Source organism: Aquarana catesbeiana, linkage group LG06 (assembly GCF_042186555.1).
Source record: "Aquarana catesbeiana isolate 2022-GZ linkage group LG06, ASM4218655v1, whole genome shotgun sequence".
NCBI classification, from domain to species: Eukaryota; Metazoa; Chordata; class Amphibia; order Anura; family Ranidae; genus Aquarana; species Aquarana catesbeiana.
In genome coordinates, this window is record NC_133329.1 from 309,245,807 (window position 1) to 309,266,315 (window position 20,509).

General features: G+C 41.4%; 1 protein-coding gene across 2 annotated transcripts in view; it reads right to left on the reverse strand.

Moving 5' to 3' along the window:
• Positions 1–19,929, reverse strand: part of PRLH (prolactin releasing hormone) — a 40,309-nt gene extending 20,380 nt beyond the window's left edge. The window contains exons 1-3 of one of the 2 annotated variants that reach the window (XM_073634949.1): positions 19,824–19,929; positions 16,255–16,405; positions 4,507–4,548 (exon numbers count right to left, since the gene is read on the reverse strand). In XM_073634949.1, coding sequence (XP_073491050.1) covers positions 4,507–4,548; positions 16,255–16,354 — 142 coding nt within the window. In that variant the 5' untranslated portion in view covers positions 16,355–16,405; positions 19,824–19,929. Of the gene's footprint in view, positions 1–4,506; positions 4,549–16,254; positions 16,406–19,823 lie in introns of those variants that run through there. The other variant, XM_073634950.1, reaches the window with a different exon arrangement.
• Between the last annotated feature and the right edge of the window lie 580 nt (positions 19,930–20,509).

Genomic DNA, 20,509 nt, shown 5'->3' on the forward strand with positions numbered 1-20,509 from the left:
ACCCTAGACCCGGTGCACGTGAAACAGAGGTGTCAAGAGTGAAGGTAACAGCCCGCTTTAAACCAGCAGCTCCACCGAGAGTTAGTGCTACATTTCTATCAAGCGAAATAGTCAATACAAGTATAATCAATCTGTATTAGGTGTTTTAACTTCACCTCAAAACTCTTGTTTTCATTGTCCAGCTGACGGGTATGATTTTAATATTGATTGCTTTGTATTGCATAAATTGCATGTACAGAGGAGTAGCGATGTCACATTAGGCTGCTCACGCCTATATTTGAACAATAAAATGCTTCCATCTTTATTCCCTCCAAAACATAGGGGGTTCTGTATTCCATGGAAGAAATCTGCTCAGGGCAATACACATAGAATTTGTCTTTCATTCTTTGTCATAAAACTAAAGTCAAATTACAAGTTTTTATAAAGAAGGTCTGGGTATATTGTGATTTACATTTCCCATAAATTAACAGTATGAAGGCATGCATCTTTGTATTATGTGTAGCCAATTGATGTTTCAGAACACGAATGACTGAATAAAGCAGCATAATGGATTTAGGATATTGGCACTGGAAGACTGATTGAATGTACTTGAAGATCAGAGATATGAAGTACAGAAGTGCAAGATGAGCCAGACAATGGAATGATTGTACAGGCAAAGCACTTACTGCTGATAACGATGTATGCATAATAAATGCTCAGTTATCCCCATGTTATTCATGCAGTGTGCTATTGACAAGTATATTATCTTTCATGGCTAAAATGTAACCGGACTGACTCCTTCAAGGTCATGCCACGTAGTGTGGTCTACTGGTCTAATTATACAGATATTTTTACTTTGTATATAAAAGTTAATGAAAGTGGGAAAGATAAGATCCTGCCCCATTTCCTGGCGTCTTATGTTGATTTTACTCTGGCAATTGCCTAAAACTTTGGCTGGACCCGCAGCTTCATAACTTGCATCTATGTTATATGTACAATCAGCTGAAACCTTGAAGTTTTAGGTAACCCATGGGTGACCGCTGGAACAGAAAAATGGGGCAAATGAGAAACGTTGAGTACACTAAAATCTTTTTGCCGAGTCTGCCAGTTATAAGTCATGTCAAGAGCTCCCAGCTCCATGCTGCTTTTTGCTATAAAAGGTGTGAAAAAGGCTGGTCTGTCATTAGTGGCAACTAAATATAAGCAAACTGATTCAGACAAGCGAGAGCCTGCTTCCAATTGGGCTCCTTCATTAATGAGTGATATCTAGGGATAGTTAGTACTCAACCATTATTTGTGACATTTTGCTGCTGCATGTTTTTCTTGTCATATTGGCTGACCTCCCCAGCATCCCTAACATTATTGTAAGTTCTCTTGTTTCAAATCTAAAGATGAAGTTTAGTGAAAAAAATATTTTATGGAAAAAGCACAAGGAAGACTTACCTGTAATGAAGTGTAATCCTCCCTTCACTGATGCCGGTCCTCTTCACAACATTAACTTTTGGTGCTGCTGCTTTGGCTAACTGCTTGGTTGTATTTGTATATCTGCTTCTTCCCCACTCAGAGCACTTTTTACATTCTTTTGAGAGTCTCGACAGGATTTTCAACCCAAGCACTTAACCCATGCAGCACCAGAAGTTCACAGCTGTGAAGAGGATCAGCATTAGTAAAAGGAGGATTTCTACAGGAACCATCAGCCTACAGGATGTGGGATACATTTCATTACAGGTAAGGCATATCCCTGTTGCATTTTCACAAAAGAATATTTTGTCACTAAACTTCAGCTTTCATTTTGATGATAAATTAAGAAAAATTAAATTCATGTGGCTCACAAAAAGTTATTTTGGTCTGAGGGAACATCATACTTTTTCATATGACATCACAGAGCTTCAAAGGAAAATTGGTGCTGTAGAACTTCCCCCAGCCAGATGCTGTGATCACAGGTCTGAATAGAGAACAGGTAATTATATACAGTAATACCCAGCATGTGTCATTGACTGCTTGTCCTGCTCTGAATAGTGACCAGTGAAGGCCACCAACCACAGCTATCTTATCGTAACTCCCCAGAATAATCTACCCCTCCTGGTTTTATACCTCTTTGTCTTTGCTCTGGGATCCCATTTCTAATGGCATTGTCCAGACTATTTTGACCTCTTTGATCCAACTCGCACTGCATTAAAGCAGCCCGTTCTTAATGCATTAAGTGTATATCCTATTTCCTGTAATGCAGCACACAACACTTGGTAGTCTGATACCATGCACTGTTTTGCACAGCATTTGTAAAGTGCATTGGGGTGTCATTAGGCATGAATGGCAGTATGGCACCATAGTGCACCAACGCACACAGCATGTGTGTTTGCATATTGCAGTAATGCACAACAGTGTGAACTTGGCCTTACACACGCTGGTGGCAGACAGAATCACTTTTCTCTAATAACATTGGGAATTGTAAGAGTGAAAAAAGTACAGATGAGTAGGTTTTTTCTCTGTATCAGACTGCTCTGCTTGACATAATTGGGATGATTTCCTAATGGTAAATAGGCTGTTCACTTTGCAAGGGAAGTTGCACTTTGCAAGGGAATTTGCCCCAGCACTTAGTGAAAGCAGTGAGGTTCCACTTTGCAAAGAATACCAAATCACATGTAAGGAAAAAAAAATAACAGCATTTTTGTTTGCAAGTAATTGAATAATGACAGTCAGCAGAGCTTCTCCTCATGTACTAAGCTCTGGGGGGGGAATACCCTTTGCAAAATGGACAGCCTATTTGTCTTTTGTAAATTAAAACCAATATATTTGCTGTTCTCTACTTTTTGATTTGGAGGGAGTGAAGCTTAACAAAAAAAAATATGTGTAAATGTTTCATTAAAAGTTTGTGAAAAATTGAGTCATTTATTTTTCAAGAACTTTAGCAGGAAAAGTCCATGGCAGTGCAAGAAATGACAGAGAAGGTACCATGCCATTAATCGAACCCTGATTAAAACACATGAATTTACTAAAATAGTAGAGAATCGTTGCAAATTTTCATTTAGCTTGAGTGAATAAGGTTTATTGACGTGATCACAGCTTAAACTTATCTACTCAGTAAAGTGAATATTCACTAAAGTGAAAATGTTTTACTCTGTGGCCTGATGCTGCTGTAAATGTGATGTCACTGCAGTGATGACTATTGCCAGCAGAGGGAGATGTGGGAGAAGTTTGAACAAGATAGTTTTTCCATTCCGTCTCCCTATTTTATGCCCTATTGTTTGGGTATATATACTGTTAACACTGCCATTTATCTACATCAATCCAGCTCTGGTTACTGCATTGCTCAGACTTTCAAAAATATTAATAGGTAATGAATGAACTGTCTATACATTCTTTTAAGCAAAATACCAAATTATCACACTTATGCCGTGTACACACGGGCGGACTTTTTGACGGACTAGGTCCGGCGGACTTTTCAACGGACTTTCCAACGGACTTTCCGACGGACTTTCGGATGAACGGACTTGCCTACACACGATCAACCATAGTGGGACGGATTCGTACGTGATAATGTACGACCGGACTAAAACAAGGAAGTTCATAGCCAGTAGCCAATAGCTGCCCTAGCGTCGGTTTTTGTCCGTCGGACTAGCATACAAACGAGCGGACTTTTCGACCAGACTCAAGTCCAACGGAAAGATTTGAAACATGTTTTATTTCTAGGTCCGTCTGATTTTTGCGGAAAAAAAGTCAGCTGAGGCCCACACACAGTCGAATTGTCCGATGGCGTCCGGTCCGCCGGACCTAGTGCGTCAAAAAGTCTGCTCGTTTGTACGCGGCATTACAAGAATTTCAACAATTAACCTGTCAGTCATTTTAATATAACCCTTTCACAAAAAGTATACTGGACTGGATTGCAATAGAAAAAATTTAAATACTTCTTACAGACCTGAACCCTTCTCTGTCCCCAAAAGTTTGCTGGGAAGGCAGCACTTCTTGTAATGTTGATCTTTCCATACTCTGTGCAAAGTTCACTGTTTTTTTTCCCGCCAACTATTATGTCACTACTGTGTCCTCTAGTGACATATGGGTCGGCAGGAAGAACCGGCGAGCATTGTTAAACAGAACCCTGTCCCTGAAGTGTCCCTAATAAATAATCACACTGCTTGTTATTGTGAACAAAACAAGATGCCGAAAGATACAGTACTGTATTTATGTATAATTCTGCTTCAAAGAAACAAGAAAGATAAGAAATATTTTGTTACGTGTGCTATGTGAATGGGAACAAACATATATCGGGGGTTTCTCAAGTTGTGATTCACACGTGAAAATATATTTAAAGGTGGACTTTAAGTATGAATGTGCTGCCTTAGTGCACCTTAGTAAACAATAACACATGGGGTTAACGTAACATATGATGTGAATAAAAAAAAAAGGTTATATACCATTAAGGTGCTATAACACCTAAAATAATTCCATTTGCACAGCATTGATGGTATGGTATGTATACAAATATGAGCACATGTGAAAATGCATGCTTATTTATAAAAATGCAGGTACCGCTTCTCCTGTGTGCTGCAGATGCCATTTTAGGGAAGAGACCTGGGAGAGGTTTGGAAACAAATTCTAATTACTAACAGAGAAGTTTGTACATTTCATACAAACTCTAATTACACGTTTTTAAAAATCTGTGAAGTAGCTAGATTTAAAATAAGGACAAGTGGTGGTATAACCAAAATGTTATCCAATGTCCATCAAAGGTGCTGCCTTTTCCAGGAGGAGGTCGGAATGACACTGTGGCAACGCTGGGCACTGGGAGATCCCTGCTAGCTCTGTGTAAATGGGTGGGCAGCGGAGCAGCTCTCCTATCCTGTCTCTCTTTATCTGGTGCGTGCAGCCTCCTGTCTCGAAGTGGTCATGAATGAGATGGGCTACACTACACAGGTAAGGCTGAGCTGCAGGAGTGTCAAGAGGTCATCTGTCACAGGGGGGTCAATGTAGGTGTCAGGGGGGGTCAGTGTATGTGTCAGGGGGGTCAATGTATGTGTCGGGGGATCAATGTATGTGTCAGGGGGGATCAATGTATGTGTCAGGGGGGATCAATGTATGTGTCAGGGCGGTCAATGTATGTGTCAGGCGGGTCAATGTATGTGCCAGGGGCAGTCAATGTATGTGTCAAGGGGGGTCAATGTATGTGTCAGGGGGTCAGTGTATGTGTCAGGGGGATCAATGTATGTGTCAGGGGGGTTAGTGTATGTGTCAGGGGGGTCAGTGTATGTATCAGGGGTGGTCAGTGTAGGTGTCAGGGGGATCAATGTAGGTGTCAGGGGGGTCAGTGTAGTGGTCTGGTAGGTCAGTGTAGGGGGCAAGTAGGTCAGTGTAATGGTCAGGTAGGTAAGTTTAGTGGTCAGCATGGATGGGCACTGGTGAGCCAGGCAGCAATCAGCAAGTGAGCCTCCCCTCCCCCCAAGCAGTCAATCCCCCCCCCGCCGCCACCGGGCTTGGACTTCGGGCTGAAACCCCTGGTCTTTTTCCCACCTAGCAACGCCCCTGTCCTGAAGTCAAGTGGGCATCTCATAATCTCCCATCCCTATCCAAGTTATTATCCCTCAAAAAACAGTCACGGACTGTTCTCTGCCTCAAGTATGCCTGTGAAAATTTGGTGTGCCTGGTTGTGCAGGGTGGGGGATCCCAGTTACTTGCGGCTCCTAAGGGGGTGCGCTAAACTTACTTGGCCTAGCACCTGTTTGTGGAATTTTCCCTTTGCTCCCTGGAGAATCCTCACCTCTGAAATACTTTTGACAGTGCTGGATGCCTGTGTGTCCTGTAGTGACATAGGGACAGACTGGAGAAAACACAGAGCATGGTGGCGTAGCTGACTTCCAACACTCCAGGAAATGTTTCAGATAGGAAGCTCCTCCAGGCAGTGTAGAGTAGAGCGTAGAGTTAAAAGAAGTTAAAAGAGTTAACATTCCACAAACAGGTGCCAGGTCAGATAAATATTAAGAGGCTGAATTATTAAAGAAATTGACAATTTTCACACTATAAATTAGTTAATTCAAAGTGGCTGTAAGAGGGGCATGGCCAAGCGCATGGAGAGATAGGACGCTTCCTTCCTCGGCTCTCGCACACACCAGGCATCCACCGACCCCTGACGTCCCTACAATAGCCCTACAGGTCTGTAATGGGGAGGAAAGGGGGGGGGGGAGTCACAAGACCCCTGATCAGAGTAAGGAAGGGGAGATCGGCTGCTTTTTCACCAGTTTAGGGTCGAGTCAGTGCGCCCCCCCATCCAAGATGGCGCTGTCCCGTTCCTCAGGCTTCCATGCGGCCTCGCAGCACTCAGCTCACAGCTCTCATCTCCCCACATGAGGACCAGACAATGCACCCGATCCCCTCTAGAGTAAGAATACGGCTTGGTCCGCTCAGGCTGCCCTTCTCCTGACACACAACGCTTCTATGTTAGCTGGGACATGGAAGCTTACATTAAGGCCTTGCCAACCAGGCACGATTTTGAAGCCTGTGTCAAGTGGCTTGAGCACTAATACAAGCATGAGATGGCAGAACTGCGCAGAGATTTCACTAACAGGCTAGAAGAGGTTGAGCACACAGTGGAGGACACCCCAGAGATGTCATCTGCAAGGTGCACTTTTACGCTATTAAAGCCGACATCATGCAAGCAGCTCACACGCAAGACGCTGTTTATTTCAATGGCACTCAAGTCACACTACGCCCAAACTTCTCTAAGCCGACTCTGGACATGCGACGGGCTCTGAAGCCACTAACAGGCGCCCTACATGCTAAGCAAATTAAGTACTGCTGGGGCTTCCAGTTTCATCTTTTTGCATCACATGACAGGAAATCTACAACACTTCGCACTCTGGGAGATCTCCCAAACTTCCTTTGTACTTTTGAACTTCCGCAAATCGCTATCCCTGAATGGCCATTACACACTGCCACCCCGGGCCTTCCTATCACCACAGGCTGGCAACAGTGATCCAAGAAAAATAAATGCACCAGATCTGAAGCCTCTAAATTATCAGCTGTCTGAGAGATTAACTCACATGCCTTGACCAATATTTTTTCAGGTTCCAGACCTGTACGGTCCCCTCTGTTCATAGTTATGTTGGGACGATGCTAACCTTCCTTTTATTCCCCCCACACAGGTTGTTTTATAACGATAAGACTCTCCCCTTGTTAGACGCTGCTTCTTCATTCCCAGTTGCATCCCCCCCCCCCCCCACAGCATTACATACATACATGTAGCGTTGGTAATGAGCCTTGTATATCAGAAATGTTTACTTGTAAGTTACCAGACCCTTGTATTTTCTTTACACAGCTACCAGGGCTCTGAGCTGTAATTTACCTATAAAATGTTCTTTATTGTTACCTGGTGTGTGTGGGCCCCACTGTGTGCTGACCATGATCCCCACATTAGGGTTTTCAGTGCCCATAGTGGCCTTAGCTTACATGTTGGTTACACAATCTTTAGTTTGGCCATTGAGGTCTTGGTTACACACCTATCTTTCTTTCTGTCTTTCTTCTTTACCTCCCTCTTCTACTTTCTACTTTATCACCACTAGAGGCCGCTCTTTCCACCGAAATTACCTCCCCATTCCCCTCATTGAGACAGCAAGCTCCTATCCTATCTCCATTATTCTTAAACCCATGTCATCTCCCAAATGGCTCCACAAATTTCCCTACAGGTTTCCTCTCTAAATTCCAGAGGTTTTAACATTCCAGAGAAAAGGAGGCAAATACTATACCATTTTCACAAACTCCGCACCCAAATCCTCCTTCTTCAAGAAACCCATTTTAGATCCAATGCTGTCCCGCTCCTCCTCCACAAGCACTATCCTATATGGTTTCACAGAAACAACCCCTCTACAAAATCTAAGGGGTTCTCTATTGCCTTTCATGCTTCCTTCACCCCAGATGTTCTTGACTCGGTCATTGACCCGCTAAGTAGGTATATTCTTCTGAAACTGTCATATATGCAATCAATTTTTACTATAGTTAACGTGTATTCTCCCAACCAGGATCAACAGCGGTTCCTCTCCTCAGTGACGTCCCATCTAAAACGGTTTGGCGCCGTCAACGTGATCCTAGGGGGTGACCTCAATGCTGCCTTGATACCACGCTTGGACTCATCTACAGGTAAGTCCTCTGTGTCCCCGGCTTCCCTGACCAAAATGAATTTGCTCTTTTCTGAGCTGTCGCTGGTAGATGTGTGGCGAGTGTTAAACCCCTCAAATAGGGACTACACATACTACTCCCCCGCACATTCCTCATATAGCTGCATTGATTACATTCTGATCTTACAATCACTCCTTGACTATTCCCCAGTAACATCAATAGGCCTGAAGCTCTGGTCTGACTACACCTCAATCCGCATGAGTCTCGAACAAATTCCCATACACAAGAAAAGATTCTCATGGAGGCGGAACAACAATTTATTGTCTGATTCGGTCTGTTTCCAAGATATTATAAATACCATTAGAGACTTTGTCAAGGACCATGCTCATAACGACACCAACCCCCTAACTAAGTGGGACGCACTTAAATGCGTTCTCAGGGGCAAATTTATTCAACATGGCTCCCGACTCAAACGGGCACGTACGTCCGACATCTTGCACCTTTTAGCCAAAATAACATCCCTGGAAGGCTCCCATAAATGCTCTCTAGACCCCACGACGCTACTTGACCTATCCAATACCCGGAGGTACTTACTACGAATCCTCACAGAACATTCCCTAGTGGCGAGAGATAAGGGACGATTTACCCATTATTATTTACCCAAACTCTCCCTGTATGCGGATGACCTTCTCCTATATGTAACCCAACCTCACATCAGCATTCCCTCCATACTGTCCGAGATCCACAGGTTTGGTCTATTCAGCAACTATAAACTAAATCTCTCCAAAACGGAAGCCCTGAACCTCTCCCTGCCACAACCCACTCTCCCCTCACCCCAGACCAGTTTTTCGTTTCAGTGGCAATCCAAATCAATCTCCTACTTAGGCACCGCAATCCTATCATATACCGGATGTATATGCCCTGAACTTTAGTCCACTGCCTACAAAACTTAGACGCCTCACAGAGAGCAGGTTTGATCACCCTGTATCATGGTTCGGACACATGAACGTCTTAAAAATGGACATACTTTCCAAACTGCTTTACTTATTTCAGGCCTTACCGATAACACTACCGTCTGCATTTTTCCGCACCGTCCGTTACATGGCCATTCGTTTTGTCTGGCATGGGAACCATCCTAGACTAAAACATAAACTCCTATGCTCTTCAAAAACTAATGGCGGGGTAAGCTTACCAGACTTTGAGCTCTATCATACCTCAACAGTAGTCTCCCGCATCCTAGAATGGTTCCCCCGCTCGCTGACCAAAGCCTCCACTTCGGTGGAGCAGGACATGTCCCCGGTCGACCTTCATGCCTTGTTATTGGGCTACGACCTGGCCCACAAATCTCTACCAACTTTATCCCCTCTAACAATTGACACACTGCACATTTGGTACCGTAGGAGAGACAGATACTCGTTGTCCACTGAACTGAGCCCACTTACTCCCTTATTCGACAACCCGGCCCTACCAGAGGGCAGAGACTGCCCCAACCATAGACACGTACAATAGATCCTCATGGCCCACAGTGAAACAATTCGTTCATAGCAATCATGGATCATATGTGGCGAACTGGACTACCTCAACTTCCAACATAAATTTGTTAACGCAACTCCATTTATCCTCCTACTGCAAACTACTACATGACTGAAAACAAATACATAGACCTTTAACGGACATTGAACAATTATGCACACCCTCCAAAGTCCCTTGCCACACTTTATCAATGATTTATAGACTGATCCTTGACCATACACATGGTATCCTACCTAAGTTTACCAAGATTTGGTCAGGGGTGCTGGGGATAGACATATCTGATGAGGAATGGCACAAAACCTTTCTATTCACTCACAAGTCATCTATCTCAAGCTACACCCAGGAAAAAAATTACAAGCTGTTATCCAGGTGGTATAAAGTCCCAACCAATATTAAGGTCATTAAGGTTAAGGTTCCCCTCTGCCACCGACGCCTGCTGGAGATGTCACTCGGAGAAAGGCACCTATCTCAATACTTGGTGGGAATGCACAGGGATTTGCCCGTTCTGGTTACAGATTTTTCAATTTTTCACCGAAATATATGATGAGCCATTAACACCTTCCCCCTCCATTGCCCTTTTATCCCTACTCCCCGGCTCAATAAAATCCCAGAAGGCCAGCGTTTTGAAATTCTTTCTCAGTGTAGGTAGGCAATTAATTCCTAGAACTTAGAGTGGGTAAGTGAGATCAACGATATCATGCTTATGGAGGAGATGCAGGCCAAAGTCCTGGATAAATGGGACGAATTCTCTACTACCTGGAGCATCTAGAGGCATTACTCCGCATCAGAGAAATTGAAATATAGAATCTCTTCGACAAGAACCCCCCGTGACCCCCACCAAAACGTTTAGAAACCCTGCTCGTGCCTTCCCAATTTAAAGCCCCCCTTGAACAGTGATTGCTGCCTCTCCCCCCCCTTTTTTTTCTAAATACTCTTTTCTTCTTTTTTTATGTCCTTCCCTCTTCCTTACTATCTATCTCTTTCTTATCTATACCTTTACCTCGGATGAACGTTATTTCCTTTTGGAACTACCAGTGTTCTAGTTCCTTACACATCTGTACTACTCAATCCCATTCAAAATTGTCATAAATGTATACCTCTATTTGTACACCCAGAAGTCCTGGATTCTTTTATCCACATGCTTCCCTAACATTGTGTTGATGACAAAACTTATACTAGCGTAAATGACAATTAATGCTGTGCCCCCAGCCCATAAGACACAGTCTGCTCCCAATGGGGCGTCCAGGCTGGCGGGAGCCGCCTATGGAACGCAATAAGATCTATACACTGAAATGGTACTGACTTGTCTCTCATTGTTGACAATTATACCACCCAAATTCATTATGCCAGTGTGCCTACTGGTTCGCACCTTGTTACATCTTTGTTTATTCTGTTTTGATAAGAAATAAAACCTATTGAACATAAAGTGGTTGTAAACCTCAGACATGAAATATAAACAAAGCATATCCCTCTATAGCAGTAATGGCGAACCTTGGCACCCCAGATGTTTTGGAACTAGATTTCCTATGATGCTCAACTACACTGCGGAATGCATGAGCATCATGGGCAATGTAGTTCCAAAACATCTGGGGTGCCAAGGTTTTCCATCACTGCTCTATAGTATGTACTATCAATCCAGAGCACTGTCATTTCTGTCAGCTGCCCCGTTCCTCTTCTATCTGCATGAGTCACTTCTGATAAGTTTTCCTGACACCAAAAGAAAAAAGGTGACATGGAGGGGATCTCCAGTACACAGCCTGTGATTGACAGCCTCAGCTCTGTTCCTGTATGCTGTGTTAAGAGGGGTGTATACTTTCCCTCCAATCAGCTCTCACAGCTATCCTTGCTGAGCTCTGCGGAGTGTAATTTCAGCTCTCTGTCCCCTGTTTTCTGACAGCTTAGACAAGCTTTATAAATTCTGCACTTCAATGGATATAAAGAAGAGAAAACTTCAGATAAACAGGTACAACTTATGTAGGAGGATCTGTTTAATCTCTGTCTATCACCTGAGGCCAATCACTGGGTATATTTAAGGGTTTACAACCAGTTTAATTTAAAATGTATTTCATTTTAAAATTAATTAAATTATCCAACTGTGTAAAATTTCTATTTACCTTGAATATCCAATGGTGTGCAGATGAAATAAGTAAACATGAATTTGCTTTTCACATAATAATTGAAAATAACTGAATATTTTTACAATTTATGGTACTCAAAATCTCATCTCTTGCAGGTGCTGGTTGTCTTAATTTTTAATCGCCAGTGACAGGGTCACATTAAGTATTTTCTGCGTGGAACTGACCTGAAACAAATATACAGGTCAGGAGTTCTAATCTGCATGCTTGTTCCAGGTCATTGATTTAGAAAATACTAAAGATAGGGACAGCCATTCAAGTAGCATTTTTAGGATTAGGGCAGCAATGGCAAACTTTGATTTTGTCATTTAAAGGATAAGTTCACCTTTGTTCATGTAGCGCCCTGGGGTTTATTAGTCAGGGAGCTCCTCACCAAATTCCTTGTCAGGAGTAGCTACTGTAGATAGTTGTTAGAGATCCACTGATTTCTCCCTAAGTTTGGCCTTGTTGTACTTTTCTCTTCTGCCACTAGGTGGCCTGGGCACTTGGTGACATTAGATGTGATAAGGACATTTCAAGTTCAAGTTAAGGGTATATGGGATATCTCAGCCAATGGGCAGGGGTTTTCTTGAATCCCTTAGCCTGCTGGGAGAACCTATATATTCGGGTGGAGTCAGGTGATCTATGTTCTGTGCCACCTGGACTGCTGTCTGGGTGGACATGTGTCGTACGCCCTGGGCTGCTAGGCCAGAGATTGGGTCTATCCCGAGGGCATCTGGCTGTGTCAGGGCCTATTCAAAAGTAAGAGGACAGCGCAGGGTTGGGGCTGCGGCTTGCAGTCCAACCAAAAGTGACGGTTCTGCCGGACGGAGAACCTGTCATGGTCGGAGGTAGAAGGGAAGCTGTCACCACTAAGGGACCAATCACCTTTACCAGGGACCACAGTGAGTAACTGAAGCAAGTACCGGAGCAACATTCTCACCGAATGGGCACAGTGAAGAATCGGGAAACTTCAGGAAGTGATCAAGTCAGGGACCCAACCAGCGGAGGTGACGCTTGCAGAGCAGCCTTGTGTGTCAAGCCAGGGACCGAGCCGGTTAGCAGGGGTGAAGCTTGAGGAGTATCTGGAGTGCCAAGCTAGGGACCCAGCAGGGAAGCGTAGGTGACGCTTGAAGGAGATACCACCGCAAATGCCTTGAGGAGCTCACGGGATTCAGAGTCAGTGAATTAGAGAGTCCAGTGAGAGACCTAGGAGCTCAAGGGGCTGAAGAACTACCAGTAGACGTTGTAGTGAAGCTGAAGAAGTAAAGGATTTTTTTTTTCCCCATTCATACTTACCTAGGTGGATGCATCATCGGTTCGATCCACGCTGAGAACCGAGCGATCGAACACAGCCGATCGCTCGGTTTTCAGAGCTCCGTGAGCGGTGGAGGGGGCGGCGGAGGTGGTCGGTTCAGTCTCTCAGCGGCTCGCTGAGAGGCTGAGATGGGTGTCAGTCCAGGCACCTGGCGGATCCAGACTCCTGGAATGAAATTGGTGTCTGAAGTCCGCTCTCTGCTGAAAACGGGTCACAGGAGTGCAAAACGAACTGTACTCCTGTGATCCATAGGAGAAGTACAGCAAAATGAGCTTTGGCTGGGCTTCTCCTTTAATACTATATTGGTTCATAGGGGAGCTGGAATTTAGAATAAAAAAAGTGAACAAAGGTGAACTTACCCTTAATTCTTTAATGCTATTGCAGAATATATCAACCATCCATTAGTTGTCTCATAAACCGATTTGCTGATTATGAACATAAGGTATCATGTAATTTCTTGTATCTAAATGTATGAATGTAGCTAACTACAAGTAGTTAAACAGAAAACTAGAGAGCATGCATGCATGGAAGTGTTATATAATGTATATGATGTACACAAGGTCAATCTTCAATATAAAGTCTATATAAAAATTGCATTATACATATAATAAAAAACATGTTCTTCTTTCCACCAGTTCAGCTACATAAGCATGCAGAGGTGTGAAAGCATTGGTACTATATATTATTGTAAGCTAACAAAAGTGAATGTAATGATTACATTAAAGAGCTACATTGTATACATCAGAGAAAATAGGACATGAATAGGATTATTTATAATGACAGTAGAGGAATAGTGATGAAATATGGGACTTGTATAATAAAAGATATATATTTCACTGCAGCTGTATGCACACCAATCATGCAATTATAGTTAACACCTATTCCTATTCTTTTCAATTTCTCTGCATATAATTGGGTATTCATTTTGAGAACAGGTTTACTTTGCAAATTGAACAAATGTACTCTGTCAATAGGTGATTGTCAAGTGCAGCAAAAAAACAGATATATTTATTAAAGCAGAACTCTAATTAATGTCATTCAGATTGAAAGCCTGATTTACACATAAGCTGAGGCCTGTTTGTTTTTGTGGCTGGAGCCGCCAGGTGCTGCTAGCAGGAAGCTCATGTAAGTCTATAGGGACGCAGCAGCTGCATGGACACAGCTACCCATCCTAATTCTGCAGGCATGCAGGTGAGCGCCCTGAACGTACACAGTATTGCCCCGTACACATGGTCGGACATTGATTGGACATTCCGACAACAAAATCCTAGGATTTTTTCCGACGGATGTTGGCTCAAACTTGTCTTGCATACACACGGTCACACAAAGTTGTCGGAAAATCCGATCGTTCTGCACGCGGTGGCGTAAAACACGTACGTCGGGACTATAAACGGGGCAGTAGCCAATAGCTTTCATCTCTTTATTTATTCTGAGCATGCATGGCACTTTGTGCGTCGGATTTGTGTACACACGATCGGAAATTCCGACAACGGATTTCGTTGTCGGAAAATTTTATAACCTGCTCTCAAACTTTGTGTGTCGGAAAATCCGATGGAAAATGTGTGATGGAGAATACACACGGTCGGAATTTCCGACAACAAGGTCCTATCACACATTTTCTGTCGGAAAATCCGACCGTGTGTACGGGGCATAAGTGTTTGGGGCTGCTCACCCACACGCCGGTCAAATTATGATGTGTTGCTGTGTCCATGCAGCCGCTGAGTCCCCATAGACACTGTGCCAGTTCACACTGATGCAAATTTGTTGCGTTACAAACAGCCTAGATTTGCATGTCATCCAAAATCCCATTATGTTCAATGACAGTCCTTCACATCTATGTGTTGCGTTTGCAATGTGGCAGCAAAAAGGGTCCTATGCAAGTTTACTGCTTTGCGGTGTGATTTTCCTCTCCATAGGCATTATTGGAAACCGACATGAAATCGCATCTTGTGTTCAGATGCGTGCGAATACTGCTTTTTCTATGTAGATTTTTACGTATCTCCCCCCCTCGCAGAATTTGCAGCTTTGCCCAATCCCATCAGAAATCGCATTAAATTCAAATTACAATTGCACTGTCTTTAGCACAAATTGCAATGCAATATCGCACTGAACTCAGGCAAAAATCCACATGAGAATCGCATCCATTCGCATCGCCCAGACTAAGGCCTGGTTCACATCTATGCATTTTTTGGTGCTTTTTGCAGATATGCACTGCAGTTCATTTACCATGGTTTCCTATGGGACATGTTCACATTTATGTTTTTTTCAGGCACTGCGTTTTTGGAAAGGGTCAGGGACTTCTTTAAATGCATAGCAGAGATTTTTTAAATTTTTTTGGTTTAAAAGACTTTAATGGAGACGCTGCAGAAAAGCATGTAGTGCGATTTTACCACAATTTAGCATTTTTTTAATCTGCCCAACAACAAAGTGGCCAAAAAAACTCCATAAAAAATGCATATTGCTGCAAAATCATGGTAAAATCGTTTACGCAAAAAAAACGCAAGACGCACAGCAAAAAGCACTGCAGAAACAATCAAAAGCAAACTGCATAGGTGTGAACTGAGCCTGACATGGGCACCTGCAAGCTCCAGCCACATAAACAAACAGGCCACTCATAGCTTATGGGCCTCATCCTCCATGTAAACAAGGCTGTTAAGTGGCAGAGAGGAAATAGTGGGGGGACAGCTTTGGATTGCAGTAAAGCTGTTAATTTGTTTTCCTTTAAATTAGTTTACTTTTGAACTACAATTCTGTTTTCGATGTTCGGTAGATGCTGGAGAGTCAAAATACCTAATTTTCCCAATATTTTTTGTGAGATCTCTTCTCATAAGAGATCTCACAAAAAAGCTGTGATGAAGGGGTATCACACATATAAAATATTGCATCTCAATGTTCCTGTCTTTTTTGTCGTATGATGGAGATCAGACTATAATTTATAACAAATAGTTTCTTCATTTGTCTAGCTTCAGTGTCCCAGTGTTACATGTTGTGATCATACCCGGCCAGAGTTTTGTGAACATGTTCGAACTACTACCATAGGACATGCTTCTTGGGTGTTAGGTATATTTAATTAAAAGAAAAAAGAAAAAACAACTTTGTAACATACCAGCAATGCATGAATTAGAAAATGTATACAGCTCATAGCTAAAAGAATCAGTGCAAATAAACACATCTTATGAGTTAAACGCCCACAATGTAGATACTTACTTTGAATGTCTAGGGAGCGCTGAAGAACTCGGCTGTGAGTCTCTGGGATGGCCAAGCACAGGAGCAGCAAACAGGAAATTGAGGCACATACCAGTTTCATTCTACGTCTCTTCTACCCAATGACTGTAGGTGAAGTGCACCGTCAGGCAGCCTATAAGGAGAGGATTGTGTGAGAGAGACATCAATTTCTTTCAGAATTGAGTAGCTTGCCCAAATCCTTTTATGTTAGTGGTTACTTAAAGCTTAGCAACGATTTCCTTGTTTTCCTTGCACTTTTACATTTTGGCCAATAAAAACCTTTTATATCTGTACACATACATTCACATTTTGGCCAAGAAATACTTTCAGTAGATGTGCACCTACAACATTTTAAGATGTATTTAATAAACGCGGTAAAGTATAGGCCAGTAGTCACTAGGAGCAATGTACATTAAAGTGAATGTAAAGACAAATACTGGAGATACGAATTTTGGAGACACTAGGGACTTTCATGGTACCACTATAATAACAACACTGCATATAATTTAAAATCATATTTTATTACAAAGATCTATAAAATCATCAATACCTTAATCAAACAAAAACAGACAACTATTAAAGAGAAACTAACTTCTTAAAAAATGGTCTTTTTAAAATAATGCCCGGCTAGAAATTTACAGACAAAATTTTGTGGGAATTTCCCTTTATTTCCTGTCCCAGAGACACAAAAAGAGGCTAGATGATTTCTCCCAAAGGTAGTTGTCCTTGGAACAGGTGTCCTCTTGGAAAATGTCACCTTACCTCTTGTCCTGAGGGACAACTTTAAATGTTTTTGCTTTCCCTTCATGTTCCTTCTCAGTTGCCATAGTACCAGTACCAGTACAAATTCAGGGGAATCGTCCCAATGGAAACATAGAAAGCAAGAAAAACACGACAGAGGGTCTAACCCTTCGTCAGTATATACAAAATGGGGAAAACATTTTTTTTTTCTACATTTTACCTATTACAATTAATCAGAATTTGCTTTACTGAAATCATACCAGTGCTTATTGGATTCTGATTGCTACGGTTCCTGTACTTTGCATTGATTGCTTTGTTCCTTATAGAAGGGCTAGCCTTAATTTTTTTTTGTAATGATTGTTCTTTAAAAATCGTTTATATTGAACAAACTAAAATCCTGTAAGTATTTTGTGTTGAGTTATATTGCATTATTAGTTTCTAAAAAAGTCTGTAATTCAACCAATCCACATCAGCATGAATCTAAATCCAAATTATGTTGAATTAAGGATGTATCCTTGTAGTTTGTTCAGCTATCACACCAGACTTTTAAAAGGTCTGTCCACCCAACAGTGTTTTCCATGTGTTGTACAAGCTGGATAACTGAGCTCTCTTATGAACTGGTGTAGCTCAGAATTCTCTGCCTAAAGCTGGATACACACAATACAACTTTTGTTGTCCGACTTCTATTAAATTTACCTTAACCTATGTAGTGCAAGGGCATGCCTGATTGCATAATAATTGAAAGTGTTTAGGTCTGACCTAATATTATATGGTTTTGGTAAATCTAAAGGAAAAAATCTAAAGGAAATTGTATAGCGTGTATCCAGCTTAGAGTCACACTCCTTCTGTTAAATTTTCCATGCACAATTAACATAAATTACAAAAATAAGAGAGTGAACCCTCATGTAATGGTCATGTTAGGTGGACAGAACCTGAAACTCAAGTTCAGAAATGAAAGAGACAGAAGATCCCAATGGGTTATTCAGCTTTTACATTTATCTTACTGCTTTTAGAAGCTTGGAAAGTATAAATTGTGTAGAACTTTGCAAAGTGCAATCATATTAAAAAATGCTAGCACATTCCAGCATGTAGAAAATATATATATGTGGCTTATTCTTTTATCCTGGAATACAATATCCTAAAATGTATATAGACAATACTTAGTAATATGCTATATATGATTTTCGCTGGTTTGAAAACATTTTATAAACAGCTTACACAGCAGGTAGCTGTTCAATGTTTGTGGAACTACAAATTTTTAATTTGTGCTAGCCTGGTAACCAGAGATACCATTACATTAATTAAAGAGTTATCATCACTACTTAATATTATGTATGTAGGTATTTTATATAGGTAGAAAGTGTGGGATACTATTATAGAATTTACACTGCATAGCATTCACATTTGCAATGGAACTAACTGCTGCCTATTGTGCTATCTCATTATCAATGAGAGTCTTTATGAAGGTTTTCCTAAACGTCCTCAACTGCAATGCTGAGGAATATGTCAGCTGCTTTAAAGCAAATGTTTCTTCCAACAACACCAATTTGATCTCAGTTACGTTCAAATCTGATAATAACACGTTTACATCTGTAAATAATAAATTCAATTGCCATTTAGATTTAATTGGTAATTACATGGTGCTAACTGAATAAGTAGTAACAATGCATCACTAGTATGTGGCCAGCTAAAACAAAAAAAATATATATTATGAATTACCCATAGGAGTTCTAAGTATTTTCCTTCTCAGCACAGTACTCCTTGTGCCACATTGATGAATAGGTAAAACAGGTAAAATAAATAGTAAAGCCAACAGGCAAAGTGAGGCCCTCTTACAGCGGTAGGAGCAGTTGGGTGGAACTTGGAATTCTTTTGCCAAAATGTCGCTGTTGCTGACCCTAATACATCTACAAAGATAGTGGGGGAAATGTATAAAAGCTGGAACAGACGGAATATGGAGCAGCTGTACATGGCAACCAATCAGCTTCTATCTTCAGCTTGTTCAGTTAAGCTTTCAAAATAAAAGATCAAACTAATTGGTTGCCGTGCAGAGCTGCTCCAGATTTTGTCTTTTCCGGTTTTGATTAATTCCCTTTACTGAGTCCACCTGATAGCATGTACCTAATACTGACATATTAACTTTCAGTGAGGGAATAACTCTTTGCCCATGACTTCCTAGTTTACTTTAATATGTAATATGATTAACTGATGCCCATAAATTATAATTATCAGCCAAATATTAATAAGAAAAATTAATGGTTTACTGGTAAATGTTACCAAAATTTGTAATAGAAAGTCTACCAATTATGTGTAAGCAGTTGAATTTTCTATATAGATCTCAGTCATCTATTTATGTAACTCTAAATAAATGTATCACAACTAGATGAAAAAAATTAAATTCCTAATATTGGCATTTGTTTGGATCAATCAATAATGTTACATCTTTTATACATTTTAAGAACTTTATCAGTAGACGAAGTTTAGTGAGCATTGCTGAGAGACTCAAAGAAGGTTTGAATCCTTATTTTGCATTTGTTGAGGGGATTAGTTGTAAAGCTGTCCAAGTAGGAAAACTGCATCAAACTCTTTCTTAACTCTTTTCTACCCTCCTGTAGAAAATGCACATAAAAATAAGGAATCATTTGTACCCACTAGCCTGCATAAAAAGTAAACGCCGTGTTTCTACAATTGTTTTGAAAGCAAGACATTAATAATTGCTGTTAGAAATGTACCTTCACAATATATTAAAAACTGTAACCATATCACTACCCAGATATATCGAAACCCCAATATTTAGCCATAATACTCACAATTTTTCCTGGTAGGGGACTGTCTCACCCCAGCTGTTCACCTCTGCTGATCCCCCTCTCAGTCTGGATATATGAGTTATCTGAGGCCTGACGTCAGAAGCAGCCCACATCCTCCACAACCTGCCTAACTCCTGAATCCATTATGTTAATTTCTTTGGAGCAGAAGCTTTTAATGACTCACATGTGACTTATCTTTTCAAGTTCCATTTACTTCTTAATAAAGAAAGGGAAAGGCCAGGTCTTTTCTCAACCTTTATATTAACGTGCATTTGAAATGTACGTTATACCTCCTTATGAGTTCATTTGCACGTACATTGATTATATTTCTCTATCTCCCCCTGCCAATGTTTCTTCATGAAGTGCACTTGAAGACCAACATGGTGCTGTTGCAGTTATGGAGTAAATTATGCGAGGAGGTGCCAAGAAAATGTAGAAGCAGAAAATTGTAAACTCAACTGGAGTCATATTGTTACTAACTAGGAATTTGCACACGTACGCACTTTTATTTTATAAAGAGATGTGTTACTTATCCAAAATTTAAAGAAATAGTTTAAAAAGCATTTATGGTTGAAGCAAAAGTCTAGTTAAAAAAGCAACTCAAGATACAACACTTACCTTCAGTCCACAGCTGTCCTGCACTACCTCTTTTACTCAAGATGTCCTTTGCTTTCTTTGTTGAATGATGA